A 19913-nucleotide genomic window follows, 5' to 3' on the forward strand; every position below is an offset into this window, starting at 1 on the left:
CGCACTCTTCCCTAACTGGTCTAGCAGTGGGGCTATATGTTTCTAACCACTCTTTCCCTCCGCTGACATGCGGCGCACGGTGAGATCGGTAATCTTAACAGACGTAGCAGGGGCAGCTTCCCCTACTCTAGTACCGGTCTTGATAATGACTTCTGTCATATAAACTGGGGAAAATGGACAAAAAAATCACATTTTTCTGTTTCCATGGCAACGGTGGACATTTAGAAAATTTTGAATATAGACTGACAACAAGAGTTTCCAATCAAAATCTCTGCAAATTTTCATCACAATTGTGCAAGCCACCTCCGAGGACGTATGTGCGCATATGTACTCTTTTTTTCTGTTTCATTTCTTAGGAAACTGTGTGCAAGCGAATCTAGTTTTATTACTGATTGAATTAACTTGACACAATGCAAGGAATAATCCTTAAAAAATCTAGTTCGGAGTGACTTAAAAAAAGTTATAGAAATATCATAATTTTTTCTATTTATTAGGAAATTGTTGCTAATATTACTGCTAGACGCCCACTTCAACAGCTGTTCAGGCTGGCACTAAAACAGAAAGTGATTCCGTTAAACTCTTTTATTTTCGATTTAAAAATTTGGCAATTGTTTCAAATGCCTTTATACTTTATATGATTTAAAAATGCATCAGTATGGTGGTAAATTTCGAAAATATTTCATTTTAATCAAACCAGTAACAAGAATTATACAGGGGAGACCCCCCTCCCCCCCCCCTTTTTTTCATACGATCATTTCTAGACTCTATTGTCATCATTATATTCATGTAAGTGTACGATTTTTTTTTATTTATCTCCAATGAAAATTTTATAGAGCATTTAAATATTCCATTAGATGATAACAGGATAATAATTTTGATTAAAGCCTGTTCAATACACATAAAAATATCAATGTATACTTTCACCATTGGAAAAATGATAAAAACTCATAACTTTTTTCTCTCTTTTTTGAGATTTTATTTCGGAGAAAATTTTAAAAAATTATTTTGCTTGCAATTGAGATATTTTCTTAAGCTTAAAATTTGCTGTATGATATAAATATCTTATAACATACCGATATCAAGAAAGCAAACAGATGTTTTTTTTATAATCTTCTTGAATGTTAAATACATAAATAGTTTAAATAAATATAATTGAATCTATAGATAAACTCATAAAAAACATGCGACGTATTGAAAAGAAATAAAGTACAGGCATATTTTTTCTGACAAATTTGATTGAAGAGCCGAATTTAGGAAATATTTCTAAATGTTAAGACAAAAACCAATCCCAATTGAAATAAAACCGATCCCGATCGAAATAAATGCAAAATTTATTACGCTAAAAGCAATTGCAGTCCAGAAGACATGTTTAAAAATAAATCAAGTAGTTTGTAAATCATATTTCAACAAAAGAATGAAGTTTAACGATGAAATTATTAATAATACTTATGTAGCCTCCTTCTTTATATAATTCGGTCGGGGTCGGTTTAATTTGGATAAACTTATCAAAAGTAGATAATTTGACTCCTCTTATTACTCTCTGTATACCTGTTCCCACCAATTTTATTCATTGAATCAACAATTTTTACTTTGAATTCAAAATATCTTGAGGAAAAAGTTTTGACACCGAATTTTATTGGATTTTAAAACGTAATGAAAAATGAATATTAAATTCAAAAAGTCGCATGTTTTTCTCAATGTTGGACCACCTATTTTTTTTTAAACAAAAAATTGTTATTCTACATACATGTATATAGTACGCATGTTTATTTTTTTGCGCATGTGCAATGCTGCGTTGTCAAGTACTTAGTCCAGAGCCTAAAGATGTACAACAAAAACCAGCCCCAACCAACCCCATATCCACCCCCTCCCCTAAAACGGCTAAATAATAATAAAAAAAAAAATAAAAAAAAAAAAAAAAAATACATAAGTTGTTAAACTAATGAAAAAACTTTGAAACTTTGATTAAGTATAGGGAAAACTTTAATTAACTATAGTTGAAACTTTGGAACTTTGATTTACTACAGTGAAAACTTTGGAACTTTGATTGACTATAGTGAAAACTTTGGAATTAACTTTGATTTACTATAGTAAAAACTTTGCAACTTTGATTTACTTTAGTGAAAACTTTGCAACTTTGATTTACTATAGTTAACCATAGTAAACGATAGTTAACTATAGTTTACAATAGTATTTTTTGTCAGGATAAGCGTATATTTTACGACTAGGTTTACGCCGCTGCGTGAAACACAAAATACCCCTGACTAAGTTCTGGCGTACGCCCGTAAGTAGACTAAAATGAAGTTCAAAATCTACCAATATTTATGAAACGGGACCCAGATGCCTTAAGGGAGCAGGTATCACATCTATATCTTAGGAGGAATCTTGATTAATATATACTTCAAGATTTACATACTTGTGTAGCAACCGCTAATGATAAATCTCCGCTTAATGATAAAAGTATCATTAAGCGTTGCAATTGCAATGCTTAATGCCATAAATTATTGCATAGTTGACATTAACATCTAATGCTAAATCGCCGCTTAATGAAAGAATTATATTATTAAGCGGTTGAGAATATCAACTATTAATGCAATGATATATGACATTAAGTGTTGAGTTGCAACGCTTAATGATATTTCTGTCATTAAGCGGCGTTTTATCATTAGCGGTTGCTACATACCTACCTATCTTTTTTGCTTGCGGTGGAGCATAACGTCAAACTTCATGTTTGAAAAGTTTTTTTTTTTTTTTACCTTTGGAAGGATTTTTCCCTACATTTTTTAACTTTATCTGAAAAAAGAATCATTTTGCCTTTACAGGTGAATTATTAAAAGGAAAAACAGCCACACAATCCACGGAGTTTCCATGTATTCCTAAGTGTGGTCCAGACAAAGTTGTTGATGGCGATAAAAATACATGTATGAAGACATACGAGATAGGTCAAGCCGCTCCGCGCAAAACAGTATGGTCGATGATTGATCTCGGTGAAACTCACAGCATTTACAGCATCAGCATAGATTTTAAAAATCAAACAGGTTATGGTATGGTCTTCGTTTGAATACAAACTGTATATCAGCGCATAAAAGCAAAAACATTGTTCAATTCTTGTTTAACTATTTTAAAAAAAAACGTAAATACCATTTTTAAATTAGCTTTATTAACATGACAGACATATATTGCAAAAGATGACTTATGAGTACATGATAATTGGTCAAAATTATTTTATCTCCTACTTAAAGAAATTATTCTATAAATGAAATATGGACTTAACGAACAGTATTTATTAAGCTCAAAAGTCCTTTTAAACTAAATAAATCAGGAACAAAGCAAACACGGACATCTAAAACATCAGAGGTGGTAGCAGGTGCCTTACCGACCGGTCACTCCCGCCGTGTGCTCCATTTCATGATAGAAAAAATCCGTAGACAATTCGGTTTGTAAATAATGGCCTAATAATTAGTATAAAACGTCATTCAGTATTTTTTCTTAGTGATAGATTGGAATTGATGACAAGGTAAAAGTATCGACCATTGAACTTGTAAAATTAAAAGTTTAAACGAGACTGTTGATAATCTTGTTTCATTAACTTGTTTGTTAATAGCTTGCCTTGTTTTATAATTTTTTCGTACGTATATAGAGCATGCTCTCGCGTATCCAATCAACTGAGAGACATAACATTTCTAATAAATGCTCATTTTGGGGTTGGTATCCCCCCTCCTTGCTACGTGCGTATTAGTACCTCGTTATTATGACTTGGTTTATGTCGTAAATACGACTTATTATCTCGTTCGTACATGTACGACTTAGTATCTCGTAATTAAGACATATAATTTCGTTTGTACGACTAAGTACCTCGTTATTATGAATCATTAACTCGTTATTACAACTATGTATATGTCGTAGTTACCCCTTATTATCTCACTATCACGACTAAGTACAGTATGATGCAATAAATATTCGTACAAAATTGCGGCGTAATTACATTCTCTTTTTTAGCTAAAATAAAAGTTGGTTAAAAATAGCAATAGAATTTCAATTGTTATTTTTAACATAGTAAAGTGATGTAACATCGAAAGGTCTTGTGATTTTGTTGTCGCCTGCTGTATTTCCGGAAATCTACAAGTCTAAAAGAAAATGGGTAGAAAGAGTAAGAAGTTGTCTAATGATGTTAAAAATCTGCGAGGAGACTCTTGGTGATAATCACATTGCTAAACGTAGGGTACAACTCCGTCTTCACAAACATGGGTACTCGAGATGTGTGTCTAGGGAAAAAGTTGTAAAAGAGGGTAACCAGAAAAAAAAAAAAAAAACAACAAAAGATTGAAATGGTGAAGAGAAAAAAAAACGATTGACAATTGATAATTACTGGAGTAATGTGATTTTTTTCTGATGAATCTAAAATCATGATTAGACATAATTTCCATGTATATGTGTGGCGCAAAAGGGACGAGGGATGGAGGCCTGATCTAATGACACCACGACAGGGTAAGCCATGTTATGAAGCGATGATCTGGGAATGTATAGCATGGGACGGTGTGGGAACTATAACATCTGTAAATGGCAATATTAATGCTGAGAAGTATCAGGAGATCCTTGATGAGAACTTGTGGCCAGTTATAGTCCGTCATTTTCCTACCGAAAATTACATATTTCAGCACAATGCTCCGGTGCATCGGGCTAGAAACACTCAACAATTCCTTCACAGAAAAAATATTTCTACCATGAGTTGGCCGGCACAATACCCAGATTTAATGTTATTGAAAACCGTTGATTAAAAGGAAGCTTCAGACGCGATTTGGGAGGATTGGGAGTAGGGATGACCTCTTCCACGAGATTCAGAATATCTGGACTGGGATCACAAAAGAAGCCTCTACCAATCAATTCCTCACAGATTGCGTTAATTAAGTGTAATTAGATTGAAAGGACATTTGACAAAGTACTAGGTAAGTTTAAATTGTTTTATTAACTTTGAAAACGTCTTATGTACGTTTTTAGACTGACCTACTTTCGTCCCGAATGTAAACACGCCGCCAATTTGTACGAATATTTATTGCATCATTCTGTAAATTTAATGTAAGTAAAAGTCAATATAACGACTTCTTATCTCGTAATTACGATATATTATCTCGAAGAACAACTGTGTTTCTCGTAATAGCGACTAATTATCTCGTTATAACAACTTATTATTTCATTATAAGGACTCAGTAGAAGTCGTTATACATATACCGACTTATTATCTCGTACTTACGACTTATTTTTTCGTACCTACGACTTGTTATGGCGTAAGTACGACTTCGTATCTCTTACGTTCATATTATATCTTGTAAAAACGACTTATAATCATCTCCTACGTACGACTTAGTATCTTGTAGGTACGATATTGCCATAAACTGGCAGCAATACGCTTTCATATAAGACAGCTACCAAAATCAAATTTAATCTTAACTTCACGTTATTCAGAGTTTTGATTTTCCATGTAATTTACTTTCAGAGCTGAGGCAAAGGGGCCGATTTGCTGGATTTTCCCTATATATATCTGACACTTCTAAAAGAGAAGACGGCTATCTATGTTACAAGAACACACTTCCATTACCTCCCTTAAATTTCAATACAACATGTATTGGTTATGGTCGTTATGTCATCTATTACAACGAAAGACTGGAGGGAGTTAAATACCCTGAAGGATACTCCAATGGAAATTTGTACACAGAATTATGTGAAGTGAAAATACAAGGTTGTTTTTCAAATTGGTTTAATTGTTATTGTAATAGGAGGGCTGTTCGGAAAGTCCGCGAACTTCTGCCATAACCTTTTAACATATTCAAAATTGGCATAAATATTTTAACAAATTAAAAGAGAGGGAGAGAGAGAAAGAAGAAAAAATAATGGTTTTATTTTTAATTTCAAAATTTCATAAACCTTAATATAGTTCAAAATTATTCATATTTTAAAACTGCAAAAATGGGATCACAGAGCAGTTCAAAATTTTATATTTGCACTTGATAATTTATGTAGTCATTATTTCTTTAAAATGGTGCAAAAAAATCTAGACTTCCAAAGTTAGAATAATTTACAGTCAGTAAAACTGGGACTAAAAGACTTACAACAGAGTGGGGGAGATAACTCTTGCGATTTCAATTAAACGTTTAATGTGACGTCAAATTTGACGTTACTAATAAAGCGTCAAAATGACGAGCGATACGATCCCGATGTATCAAGTGGAAACAGAAAAATGGGATTAGGGGCTTGATTGTGATTTCTTTATGAGTACCAAATCCTATCATTGATTATTTTTTTAATTAAACCCCTCAACTCTATGAAAAGGAAGAAACGAAAGATTACCCTTTAAATTTCTTTAATTTCATATTATGTAAATCGAATCCGTGATCAAAGCACAGCATTTTCCATCTGAAAATTTTTGTTACATTTTCTTCCCGTTACAGTTGGCTACATAACATTCCGATTACAGGTCTATCTTATAAAAATGCATTCACCAAATAAATATTTTTTATTCTTCTTTTATATATATAAAAAAACAAACAAACAAATAACAAAATATTATATGTTATATAGAAGTTCACTGGTCAAAGAGGAACAACTCTAAAAATGTGGGATATGTTTTTTTCCCTCCCTTAATTGAGTTATTCCTTTTGTTTTCCGAACAATTATGTTTTTCACGAATACACAGATACATTTACAGTCAGACTGGGCTGATGAACTCGAGAACTAAAAACTACAATATATACAAAGTAAGTCCTTTAAGTGAAAAAAATTGTTTACAGAAATTATTTGAATTAATGAATATCTCATTGCAGCAAACTGCCCAACCTTCTGTCTGACACTGTGAACAGTGTCGGTTCACATTTCCTCGAATCAAAACAAAACGTTTTATATATCATTATTCACATGAATCGTTTTAAAATAAATGAAGTATTTAAAGTTTGATAATGGACGAATACGAAGTTTCCGTTTTATCTATAAAAGCAACGGAAGTATGCATACAATATCGGGGGGTGGGGGTTATCCCCTAAAACTCCTTTGTTTGAAAATGTTAAGAAACTATAAATATTCCATTTATATTACAGAGGAATTGAACATACGCCATTGTGAGTTCACTTTAACAAGAAATAAAATTAAATTCATTAAATAAAACTAAATTTCAATGTCAGTTGAATTTCATATCCAGGTATGAAATATGAATGCATATGTATGGACTACATACCGGACACGTGGGCATAAAATCCTAAGTGAGTTTTACTTAAATACAAAACATACTAGTAGTCAATATTTAAAATGCATACACGAATTAAAAAATTAGTCCTTCAGGAATTCAATGGACTAAATATATCTGAAATTTATCCGATGTTTCATCAAGCTCGAATAGTCTGTGTCGCAAAAAAAAAAAAAAAATAAATAAAAAAAGAAAAGTAATGGGGTAAAGAGGGGGGGGGGGGTTCGTAGTAAAAATTGCCTATAAATGATAAAATCTACAGTTAAAAACGCCTTTTATTTGAAAATTCTGAGAAAATAAAATGTAAATACCATTTTCAAAGTAAAAGATAAAAAAGTAAAAGTTCAAGACTAAGATGAACCATAGGTTTTCAGTTTAAGGTCTTCAAAAACATTTATGTCGATATATACTTCTACAAAATTACAATATTTGTGTGTTTATTGGTCAAACGAATTAGTTAGGCTATCCCGACTTTTTTGAAAATCAAGGATTTTATAGTTGGTTGATTGAAAATTTCTTCTCCTCGTGAACAGCTAAAGGGGGGGGGGTAACTTTTGGAACTTCTGTCAAAATACGACTCGAACGATTTTGTCCAAAATGTGCATAAACATAGTAGATATTGTCATGTATAATATATACAAAAATACCGAAAATTAAACGACAGGAATTTTTCAAGGGTGAGTGTGTTGTACATACTTAATGTTTTACTGCCTTGAAAGAAATCTTTTTTGGAATATTGGCCGTCCTCATAAGAAAAAGCACAAAAAATAACGCCATGGAGCAGCGACTAGCTACAATTTTGAGTTGCACTCTGAAAAAAAACCTAAAGTAAACTCTTGAAAGTACTCAAGGAAGTAGAGAACATGTTAATTGAGTTTTGTATTTGTGTGTCCAAATATAAAAGACGGTTTATATGGTAATTAAGACATTGTTTCTGACAATATATGATCTTCTAGGAGATGGATTATCAGAAATATCGAAATAAATGTTAATACTTTCAATGATGGAGAAATGGACCTTTACTGTTGTGGATTTTTCAAAAACAGATTTACGCGGGAAAAAGAGAAATCGTGTCAAACTAATGCTTCCGAAACAACTGTTAGCAAACAAAATGTCAAAAGTATTTTTTGGAAACCTAGCTTAACGTTTTTGACGTAATGATGCTGCTAAGTGTCCCCTGCTGGTAACAAAATTTGTATGAGTAGTGTGGGCGGACGTTAACCCCCTCCCCCTAACAATGGGGGTCTATTGTATTGGAGAACAATGGAGAGAACAATAGGAAAGACAATGAAGTGACCCTGACCTAGTTATGGTTACTGTGAATGAGCACGGGTATTTAAATGATGATGAAATGGGATACAGGAGCACTTACACGAATAAATGAACACGGGTATTGAAATGTTAAAGTTGGGAGGGAGAGCAAGAGAAGAGCAACAAGTACTTTAAGACTGTCATCAATAGAAATGTTGAGATTGCTCGCGCGCACCGCCGCCGGAACACGTGGACTCCGGAGACCGAAGCTACCGAAAACCGTGGACTCCCAAACTCGCGGACTCCGGAACTATTTTAGATGATAAATAACATTCTGGGTGAAAAAAATTAGAGATCAAAAGTATTTCTGTAGAAAAAAATTATGTGTGCATTTTACAAAATGCATACTGTGCGGGTTTACAGAACGCAGATAGAACTTATATTTTTTAAAACTAACCCCACCAAATTGTGGTGGTGGTAGTAGTTGTTGTGGTGGTGGTGGAGAATGTAATGACAAAAACAAAACACTGTGATTCTTTTGTGATTTTATTCGGACTTAATTTCAATGTTCAACAATACAAAATAATACAAAAATATCATTACAAAATAATCGTGTTAATTTATTTATTTTCTTGACAGAGGTGATTAAACTTCACATGGTGTTTGTCGAGAATGCATAATATTGCATCTTCAAGAGGCACGTCATTTTCATTGATAAGAGAGAGAATTCATGACGAATGTTCCTCTGCAACGCACATTTCATGAGGCAAGCAGACAGTTTAAATTGTTCTTTATAATTTGTCAATAGTAAATCTCTGTCTTCTTCCAGCATCCGTTTCATGGTCGTTTCTCTGGCTTTTTCCGTTGGATCCCATTTTTGGACTAATTTGGTAACTTGGTCTTGGAATAAAGGGTCATGTTGGTTCCAGACGGTGTTGATCATCATATCAAAGCCGACTGTATCGTCCTCATCATCTGTTTGATCACTGGTGTCAGTGTCTTCCTCTGAGTCTTCCTCACAGTTGCAGCCAAGTGCGGTGTGACGGCCCAAGTCTTAAGATGTAGCAAACACGAGACCACAATCAAGGCAAAAGGGCTGCAAAATGTTGTTTTCACTTTGCTTGATTGTATCCTCGCTGAAATCGGCAGGAGGTAATTTTTTTAAGAAGATATTGGTTTGTAATCGCTTAGATTCTGGTGTAATTTGCTTTAAATCGACGACAAGGGATCCGTGAGGCGTTTCATCAACGGCTTTGTGATAGGCATCTAGCAATATGTTGGAATGTCCAGGATACATTTGACGAGCGAGGGTAGAGATCTGCAGTTTGTCTCGCGGATTCTTAAAGAGAACCAAATATTGGCTGTTCAGGTTCATCGTCCTATTTTCTTTTCCATTGTTGAAAGGTTCTGCATGATGCAAACTATGCTCATATTTCTGTGGTGGTCGCCCTCCACAAATATTTTACATACATCTTTATTTGTAGTGGAATCTTTCATGAGATCGTCGATGATTAAAAGTGTATTTTCGTCGGGATCCTGAAAATCGTCGCTGTCAAGGTCGGCAGGTAGTCCTTGGATGAACTCAAGGATAGGTATTTGTCTCTTGAGGCCGTCATACAAGGGCTGCCATCTTTTATACAGCCAAATGATTCGGTCAGGAGACGGTGAGATGAAATTCTGTCTTTGAAGTAACAGCTCTTTCATCCATGTTGACTCTCCCGACATTGTAGGACCCGCAATGACCATGGTAAATGGATGCTGAAATTCAAATTAGTTATGACCGCCGTCGACATGAATGCCTCGACGGTAAGGATGTTGCCTTTTATGAGCGGTTCTTTCGTGTCTTCTTAAGGCATCTGTGCGGGAAAAAGATTTATGGCAGATGTTGCAAGATGTGGACGACATGGTGATCTTCGTGCAAATGACGGCTTGTCCTATTCATGTCTTATTTAATTATAACATTCGAACCCTTTCTCCAGGTGGTTCGTGATCATTGTCTTTGATCTCTCTCTTCAGCGGCATATGTGGTCTTCCTTCTTTGACGGTCTCTTTATGCACAGAATTTGCTCTTTTTACTGCTGCCTCTGCTGGGGAAAATTGCTGGTACAGCTGCTTAAAGGTCTTGTCTTTTTGACTCTTTTAACCATTTTGCGACCATGTCCTGGCTTCCGTTGGATGATGTATACGTCTTTCGTCACCCAGACTCTAGGGTCAGAGATATAAATTTTCTTATAGAAGCCTTTGTTATCCATGATGTGAACGGGTAAACGTCGAAAACACGAATGAAGGACGCATCAAAACGAAGATCCTTTTAAGTAGAAGAACACGATTGATAAGGTATGGCTGACAATCGAAAATTGAGAGTGAGTACGACTTCCCCGTTCAAAAGGAAGCACGTTCATTGTCTTTATCTCTTATTTCTACGCGTATTTTTTTTTTTCAAACTCGGATTCGCAGTGGCACTTGGTATGATCTCGTGAAGATTTGATTTTTGTAAGACTCCAAAACGATACGTCTTAGCAACGGTCTGTACTGTTGGCTCACAGCGGACATGTCGCAGACATTGCAGTATATAAAGAGCTCTTTATGGTTTTGGCAATGCCCTTAACATAGAATTCGCTTAGTTCTACTGTCCATTGGTCCGTAAACACCAATCATTTCGGTAATATAACCGTACAATTGTATTGTTGGTTGCCAGGAAACAGGTCTTTGCTTTCGGAAGATCTGAGAATGTATTTTGTTGTCATCCTCTGCAGTAGTGAAACGATTTGCGAGTAAAGGGTATTATATGCTTTAACCCCCCCCCCCCAAAAAAAAAAAAAAAAAAAAAAACCTCCACAAATTAAACCAGTCTGCGCAGTTCGATCAAAAATATACGATTTATCATCTAAAATAGTTCCGGAGTCCGCGGGTTCCGGAGTCCACGGTTTCCGGTAGCTTCGGTCTCCGGGGTCTATGTGTTCCGCGGCGGCGGTGGTGCGCGCGAGCAATCTCAACATTTCTTTTGATGACAAAGTCTTAAAAGACTTGTTGTCCTTCTCTTGCTCTCCCTCCCAACTTTGACATTCAAATGCACGTGTTCATTCATTCGTGTAAGTACTCCTGTATCCCATTTCATCATCATTTAAATACCCGTGCTCATTCACAGTAACCATAACTAGGTCAGGGTCACTGCATTGTCTTTCCTATTGTTCTCTCCATTGTTCTTCAATACAATACACCCCCATTGTTTGGGGCGGGGGGGGGGGGGGGTAAACGTCCGCCCTTACTACTTGTACGTTTAAGAGGCAGGTATCATAAGATTCATTTAATCAAATGGAATGAAACTTTGCTCAACAACAATACTAAAAATTACATCTGATATATGCTAATCCTGAATTGTTGTATGATAACAAAGTTTGATACTGTTTATGGTGAACTCTTTGAACACCCTTCGTGTTTTATGAATCTGTCAAAAACGATTTTCTTAAAAGTACGTTATAATTACGAGATATGTCTAAGATATTTAATGTTCTATCTGTGCTCATAACTTTTAATTTTTCTTTTAAGTACGTGTTTTTAATTTTTGTTTTTCAACTGTCTTTATTTTAAGACGTCGTAATAGACCTTATATACATCATAAAGCATCATTTACTACGTCGCGCACGACGTCAACAATAGTGCCGTCATATTTCTTAGTCTTCCGGGTCTTTCATCATTTTCTATGGATTCCCTTCCTTCTCTGATTTATTTGTTTTTGCCGCTTGTAAACTATCGGACAGGAAAAGTGAAGGGGTGCTCTCCAGCCGTGTCCTTCGTCTTGATAGCTCCGTAATCCGAAGGTGTTCGAACCACGGCCGCGACTGACCTAACTCGATAAAAAAAATAGGTAGCAACTGTTTTGGACCCAGCGCTCGGCACTTTAAATAAAAGTTGATGGGTCCCTCAGATGTAATGAGAGGTAACTGAATGACAGAGGTCTAGTGACCATTGAAGACCTCTCAGGTACCACTCAATTGACAGAATGATGTAGGTTCATCCTGTGATATGCAGAGAAAAATGATTAAATGAAGTCACGTTAAAACTATACAAGTGAATCTTGGCGAATAAATACTAATGTTCTTTTTCATACACACTCAAATACAGTCTTTTCTTTAAAAAATAATCTTAACATAAATCTATGTGTAACTCATTTTGCCATAAAAACACTATTTGAATGTAGAATTTAAGCCACTTTTGATACCGCTGCAATGACTGCGTTGACGTCACGGACTAATTTGATAGCTGTTTCTCTATACTTGAGCCGTAGATCAAGCTATTATTGAAGCATGTCAATATGAAAAATAAAATAAAACAAGCATGAATTGACAAAAATGAAGACATATTCTTGAATGTATTCATCAATTTTTTCGAGTCTAATTAAATTGAAAATGTATAGATCTCATATACAGCATCAGTACAACACACTTATGCACTAACGTAAAAGAATATGTGTATAGCCCCTCCAAAATCTCAAACGTTGAACGATATCGCACTTCACTATAAATTATTATAATTTACACATGTAGATATTATTCCTACCATGTTTAAAAAGTGCTGAGAGGTGGTTGTGCGCTTTATTATATAATTTAACATAATTTTAAAGTGTATTATGTCAATGTAGGAAGTTTATCGAAAGACGGCAAAATTTCAAATAATTCCAGGGCATGTAGTCCGAAATATCTTACGTTTTCAAGGCTTTTTTTATGATTTTGATATTTTACGTGCCAGGAAAACGTCAGAACTGGCGCCATTACGAAAACTGGAAATTTCGCCGTCTCCAACCGGAGCTGATTTTCGATACTTGCGAACTGAATTAAATGCCGAACTTACAATCTATCAACAGCACAATGCTTCTAATACTCACCAATATCGACAAAAAGAAAATATCACTCTACATTTCGATACAGGTCTTGCAAGATTTTAAAATGCACGAATTGAAAACCAAACTCAACGGTCTGATAAAATGTTTTTCACCGGACTATATATTTTATATAAAACAAACCATAAAAACGATGTTGATGAGTACTAAAGGCATTGTTCTATTGATAAGTTGTGAATTCAGCATTTAATTCGGTTCACAAGTATTGAAAATCAACCCGAGATTGCCGCCTCCAGTTAAAGGCGGCGATTTTCCAGTTTTCGTAATGGCGCCGGTTCTGACGTTTTCCTGGCACGAAAAATATCAAAATCGTAAAAAAGCCAGGAAAATGTAAGATATTTTGGACTACAGAGAGCCATTCTCTGTAATGACTTGAATTTTATATAGGAGCTGTGGCACGCATAGTCTCAGAATTTCTCCAAACTCTCTATGATAAAAGTCTTTGATACCGTAAATTCAAATCAGGCAAAAATTGTTTGCTTCGTGTCATGGTTACCATAGCAACATGTCGTAAAGTTTGAAAAATGGCATTTTTCAACATGTTGAGAGTCCCACAGTTAACGTTTGCAGCAAAGCAAACAAGTGGCAATGACTGTTTCTGAAAGTTGAAGGCCTGATGTCTTAAATGCATGATAAACATGTTTGGTAAATCAACTATAACATACGTTACTATGGAAACAAAGTATTCAAAAGTGATAATTTTGTTCCTTTAATTTTATAAAGTCATACACTCAAGAATAAAAACAATTATAGGTTGAATGCAAGCAAATAATAGACAAGACATCCTTGTAACATATACCAAGGACAAAATATGATACTTCTTACAGGTTGGCAATGGTTGCCATGGTTTTAATACCACGAAGGGATTTTAAATTTACTCTCTTAGTGTTTTAATCTTGTCCTATCTTTTTAAAAAGCATATTTCTATATAATTAAAGGCCTTGGTGTTACCCTAATTTTCACATTTCAAAGAATTCAATTTCAATTCTTTAAATAGTGCGTTGCTATGGAAATAAGGCGAAAAAACATGCATAAAAATCTGAAAAATACTCTGTTTCCTTGGATACGTACCCTTGTATGTAGATTCCCAAAACTTTTATGATTGATATATGTGATCAACTAACCTGACTTTCAATTTTGACTACCACCCAATCTCTAACTGGATGCAAAAAGCTGGCACATAGGGTCTAATATTGACATAGAATTAACAAAATCGAACATTTTCCCTTCTTGGTAACCATAGCAACAGTGTTGTATTTTTCAATAAACTTTATCAATATATGATATTCAACTTTAATTCTACCAGATAAGTACTATTCAAGGTGAGTCAAATAATATGTTTCTTGATTAAAAGGTTAGTAAATTCCTAAAGCAGCAAAAAAAAAAAAAATCACTTTAAACAACAAGTACGTTGTTTCCATGGTTACACTGCGAAGTAACAATTAATCCTAATTATTCTTATGTTGTCGATGTTGCAAGATCCTAAGGATGTTTATTATACCTCTACTCTTATTACTCTATATAAAATTAATACCATAAAAATGTCTATTTCCCAGAGAAGATACTATTTCTCCCATCTGAGGACTACTCCCTGGAAAATCAGAGCTACTCCCTGGGACTACTCCCTCATGAATATTTATTATTAATTTTAACCAATTAAAATGAACAGTGGGCGGAGCGTTCAAGGAATCTCGAGTCCTTGACGTAATGTTATTAGCAATGTAACTATGACGTCAAAACATTTTAACATGCCATGTCAAAATCATACTGGAATTTCTAAGCAAAAAGAGGACAACGGTAATCCTTCGAAATGTTAGTGAAATTAATATTTTTTTCGTATTGATGCATTATATATTTAACAAAATTGGAATCACATGCATTTTTGATTATTTATATAAATGCCTCTATATTGTTTTAAAAATGTCTAAGTCTCTTGTTAATAAATCTCCTTTGTTTGTTTCGGTATAATAAAACAGCTATGAAATGGGTACTCGGGAAATATCAAATTTATGGCTCCCCTCGGCAGGAAACTATTTCCCTCGGCGGCTTCGCCGCCTCGGGAAATAGTTTCCTCCCTCGGGGAACCATAAATTTGCTATTTCCCATACATTCCATAACTGTATAATATTTGCCAGTCATGAATTTTATTGTTTTCCCTCAAAATAGTAGCATTAATCGAATCATAGCAACAGACTTTGCATGGTGACACTGTGTTACCATGGCAACCATGAAAGTTATTTTTAGAATAATATTGGTAATACCTAATTACATAAGGTAAATATTTTTCATTGTTTTTCTTAGGTTTTTGATTGAGTTTGATCATGTAACATCTATCATTTGTGAATATTGAGCGTTTTTCAGCATTTTTCAGCATCTAAAATGTATTCCAAATGTACCCATGGTTACCACTTACTTAGAGATAAATTCTAAATAGTTTTTTTATAGCATAAGTGGCAACAAGGTGTCATGATTTTGGGAGAATAGTGTGTTTGTTTTTCTTAGTCTTTATCAAGGCTTAATAAAGATTTAAAGTAGCTGAAAATCTCAATTTTTTCAACTTTTCTGGCTGTTACCATGGCAACCAAGACACATAGCAACGAAATTTTATTTGATATTATGTTTCTGGTGTCAAGTTTTAATAATGGGCAAAGTTTCATCAAAATCGGTGACCATGCGTGGCAAAGAAGTTTAAGTGGTTAAAAGGTATAAGAATTTCAATATCAACAACTTCATATTCCATATCAGGCCTGTAGACAGCAATATCAGTTGGGGGGGGGGGGTAATAACCATACATTTTCATTGGGGGTAGGGGCACTATCAACTTTCAAAAATTCCTTGACCAGCAAAAAAGCCCCCCCCCCCCCCCCCCGTGTTCCCCCGGTTCCTACGGCCATGCATATAGTTATGTATTTACATTGTTTGGGTTTGTTATCCGACTCTTTAATTTCCGGTGTGCATTAAAATTAAAATGAGTAAAATAATCAAAATATATAGGGATCAACCTTTTAATATTATTGTTTCATTAATTAATTCATTAATTTTACAAATTTGGACCTTTTATATTTCTTAACGTTATCGGAAAAGAGGGAATGAATCAATCATCAGATGTTATATTGCAGGACTTCCTCATTTGTTCTCTTATTAGACTTACATGTAAAAAAAAAGCAGGTTTTTTGTAAAGATTATGACATCTTGAGTTAAAAGGAAACTCAAAAAATAAGTACCATCGTTAATTTGTCTCTTACAATCTCCAAAATAATAGGATCTAATTAAATTTTTGCGGCTCTTATTTATGAAACAGGTTCAAGAAATTATTTCATTTCTTCAAATAATACGGAAAGGAATTATAAGATAATAGATCTTCAGTAATTTAAATATTTGTCAAATATTTGTCAACCTTTAACTTTAATCAGGTTGCTCATCATCGGGAGTTTATGGAAGTAACTGTAGTATACCTTGTCCAATCAATTGTCAAGAACAGAGATGTAACATTGTCAACGGAACTTGTCTGGGATGTGTTCCCGGATATGTCGGACAGACATGCAAAGACGGTATGAAAATTGCGATATCGAACACGTATACTATTGCATTGCAAAATTGGTGTATATTAATAAAACAATAAAATATTTGGTTGTAAGTACGGAAATAAATGTCGCAGGTGTTGCAAAAAATGCATAACCCGCTTACGTAACTTTTTCTGCAATGGCAGCGACATTAATTCCACACTGACAGACAAAGACATTTCATTGTCTATATTTACATGTATATCTGTAAAAAAAAGATTTAAAGTAAAATTAAATATGTTAAATATTGTATTATATATCTGTATGTAATTGTATATACATTTGATGGAAGAGCCATTGCTCAAGAAATCTATGATGGTTGCTTGCTAAGTGACATTTACTGACTGATAAAGGCAATGGTTTTTATAAGAAATAATAGAAATAATATTCAGTGGATGTATAATTAATAAAAAAAAATATTCTAAAAAACAGAATGTGCATGGGGACGGCACGGCGTGGATTGTAAAAGACATTGCCCAGGATATTGTAAAGGAAACATTTCATGTAACCACGTGACCGGAAATTGTGATGGAGGTTGTGCAGCTGGATGGATAGGAAAGCAGTGTGACCAACGTAATATTATTGGAAAAAATTCTCCACCACTCATTTTACTAAAAAAAATATTCCCTTTTCAGTAACTTTTTTGTCTTGGAAATGATGTTATAATTTACTATAAAATTGGAACTTGAAATAAGTTTTTTTTTAAATTATCTTTTAACTTCAGCAATATATTAGTACTTTGGTTTATTTTCAAGGATACTAGTAAGGAAAACATATAGCTTATGAACATAATTATAGATGTATTGATATATACTTTGCACATAAATTTTACATGAATCTTATTTCTTGTTTGAATCCATACTGAAATAAATTGATCGTTTCAACTTTAAATAAAACTGTACAAAAGAGCTGGGGAAAAGTGAACTTAAAATACTAATTCCTTACGCAAGTCATAGAGCTTTCAAAAAAAAAATGCTTTTCTACATACCGTAAATTATCAATATGACAGAAAAATTCGGAACATTTAAATTAATGTCTGAACAAACCCATCATAGAATGTAATAATGGAACCTATGGTCCTGACTGTATTCATAACTGCAGTGGACACTGTCTGAATGGCACCACCTGTAATAAAGAAAACGGATTTTGTGAACTGAGCTGTAATCCTGGATATGCTGGAGAACTTTGTAATAAATGTAAGTATTTTTGTCATGCTCTTTTTCATATTTGCTTAACATGTGTTATTCTTTTTCTTTTTTTTAAATTAACAGATTGTCCAAAGGGATCCTTCGGACAAAATTGCGAGGAACATTGTAGTATAAATTGTATCAGTGGAATATGTGACCATATAACTGGGACCTGTGTCGAAGGATGTTTAACAGGTTTCACCGGGATGAGATGTTTCGACTGTAAGAAAATAAAATGATTTTAATATGTCCTTAATTTTAATTCATGCAAATTCTTTACAAAGTTCATTGTTTAAAAAAACGTTAAGAAAGAAGAATGTTATTGATAAATGTTTGTTATTGACTGTGTTTACCATGCTTTCTCTTTCAGTATGTCAAGATGGGCATTTTGGTGAAAATTGCTCTTATCTTTGTCCACCAAAATGCAACCAAACATGTCACCATGTATTCGGATCGTGCTTAGAAGGTTGGTGGACCTTTCCTGGACCTTTATTTATTTGTTCATTTGAGAATTAATCTTACCGCAGGAAATCTATAACAACATTTGTACTCAGGCGTTGTTTTGAGAATTATTATTGAATATTTATAATCAATTATAATTTTAAAAATACTCTAAAGGATATACTGTTAAATACTTTTTCTTTTGAATCATGAATAAAATAATTGCTTTCACATATAGAAGTTAAGTACGCTGTTACTACTAAAATATTCAAGTGAATTTAAAAAAAAAAATTACATTCATTTGAGTAAAAAGGGAAGACAATAAAAAAAAAGAAAGATAAGACTTGTTTGTTTTTCTTAGTTATAATTATATTTAATTTTCATTATCAAACTTAATTTTTTTCAATGCGATTTTAAAAAGCAATTTTACGAACAACATCTAACCTATTCATTTTTTTTTTCTCTCAAAAAAAAAAAAAAAAAAAAAAAACATGTATAAATAAGTAAAGGGAGTAATAAGGAAACATAAATAATGTGTCAAAAACAATTGTACCATACCAGTTTTTTTTTATTATTGAAATAATCAAAAAGCACATTCAGAGAGAATTAATTCTAATTTTAATAAAGTTTAAATTCATTCCATTAATCATAATGATGTCAATGTCAGACTTTGTATTTTCTTTTTTTCAAGAAGAAAAGACAGATCCTCATGTGTCATCAATTCAATCCGTGAATACCTTAACTTTGGTTGGAGTCTTAAGTGCATGCGCTGCTGCTATTATCATATTTGCATTGGCTTTCATTTTCGTAAGGTAGACAAATAAAATACTGTTAAATTTCTTAAATAAATATCTTTTTTAACTAGATTTTTTTATTCTTTGATGAATTCTTGTATTAAAAATCCAACCAAACTTGATTTTTACTAAATTTTGATGATTCTCTTATTACTTATAGTCTTGCTTTTTTAATATTTAAAAAGAAACAGGCTTCATGCCATTTTTTTGTTTTCTATATGTCTGTTATTAAATGATTACCTTGATTCTTAGTGGGAATATTTTACACTGCTTTTATGAATGAATATTTTAAAGGTTAAAAAGGAAAGCATATATAAAATCCACCAAAAGGATGACGATTACACTGAAGGAAACAAGTTCTACAATAGAATTAATACCAAGAAACCCGTCAACAAAACGTACACACATATGTCTTATTATCAGTTGAATATAAAACGCATTTTCACATTTTCCAGTTCAAAGCTCTTTTATTCCCAGTACAACATCAATTCGTATTTTTATTCCATAAATATATTGTCCTTGAGAAAAGTGTTTTTTTTTTTC

At 33.5% G+C, this 19913-nt stretch overlaps 1 protein-coding gene across 1 annotated transcript; it reads left to right on the top strand.

Annotated features, from left to right (window-relative positions):
* Nucleotides 1-645: 645 nt before the first annotated feature.
* LOC133180126 (cell death abnormality protein 1-like) lies at nucleotides 646-18374 on the top strand. Its single transcript, XM_061314700.1, has 6 exons — nucleotides 646-661; nucleotides 2823-3044; nucleotides 5495-5737; nucleotides 16799-16936; nucleotides 18004-18135; nucleotides 18220-18374. The coding sequence occupies exons 1-6, from the start codon at nucleotides 646-648 to the stop codon at nucleotides 18372-18374; spliced, it is 906 nt and encodes a 301-aa protein (XP_061170684.1).
* The last annotated feature ends 1539 nt before the right edge of the window (nucleotides 18375-19913 follow it).

Source organism: Saccostrea echinata, unplaced genomic scaffold (assembly GCF_033153115.1).
Source record: "Saccostrea echinata isolate AGI-Se365-2 ecotype Australia unplaced genomic scaffold, CSIRO_AGI_Sech_v1 ptg000006l, whole genome shotgun sequence".
In the NCBI taxonomy this organism is placed as follows: Eukaryota; Metazoa; Mollusca; class Bivalvia; order Ostreida; family Ostreidae; genus Saccostrea; species Saccostrea echinata.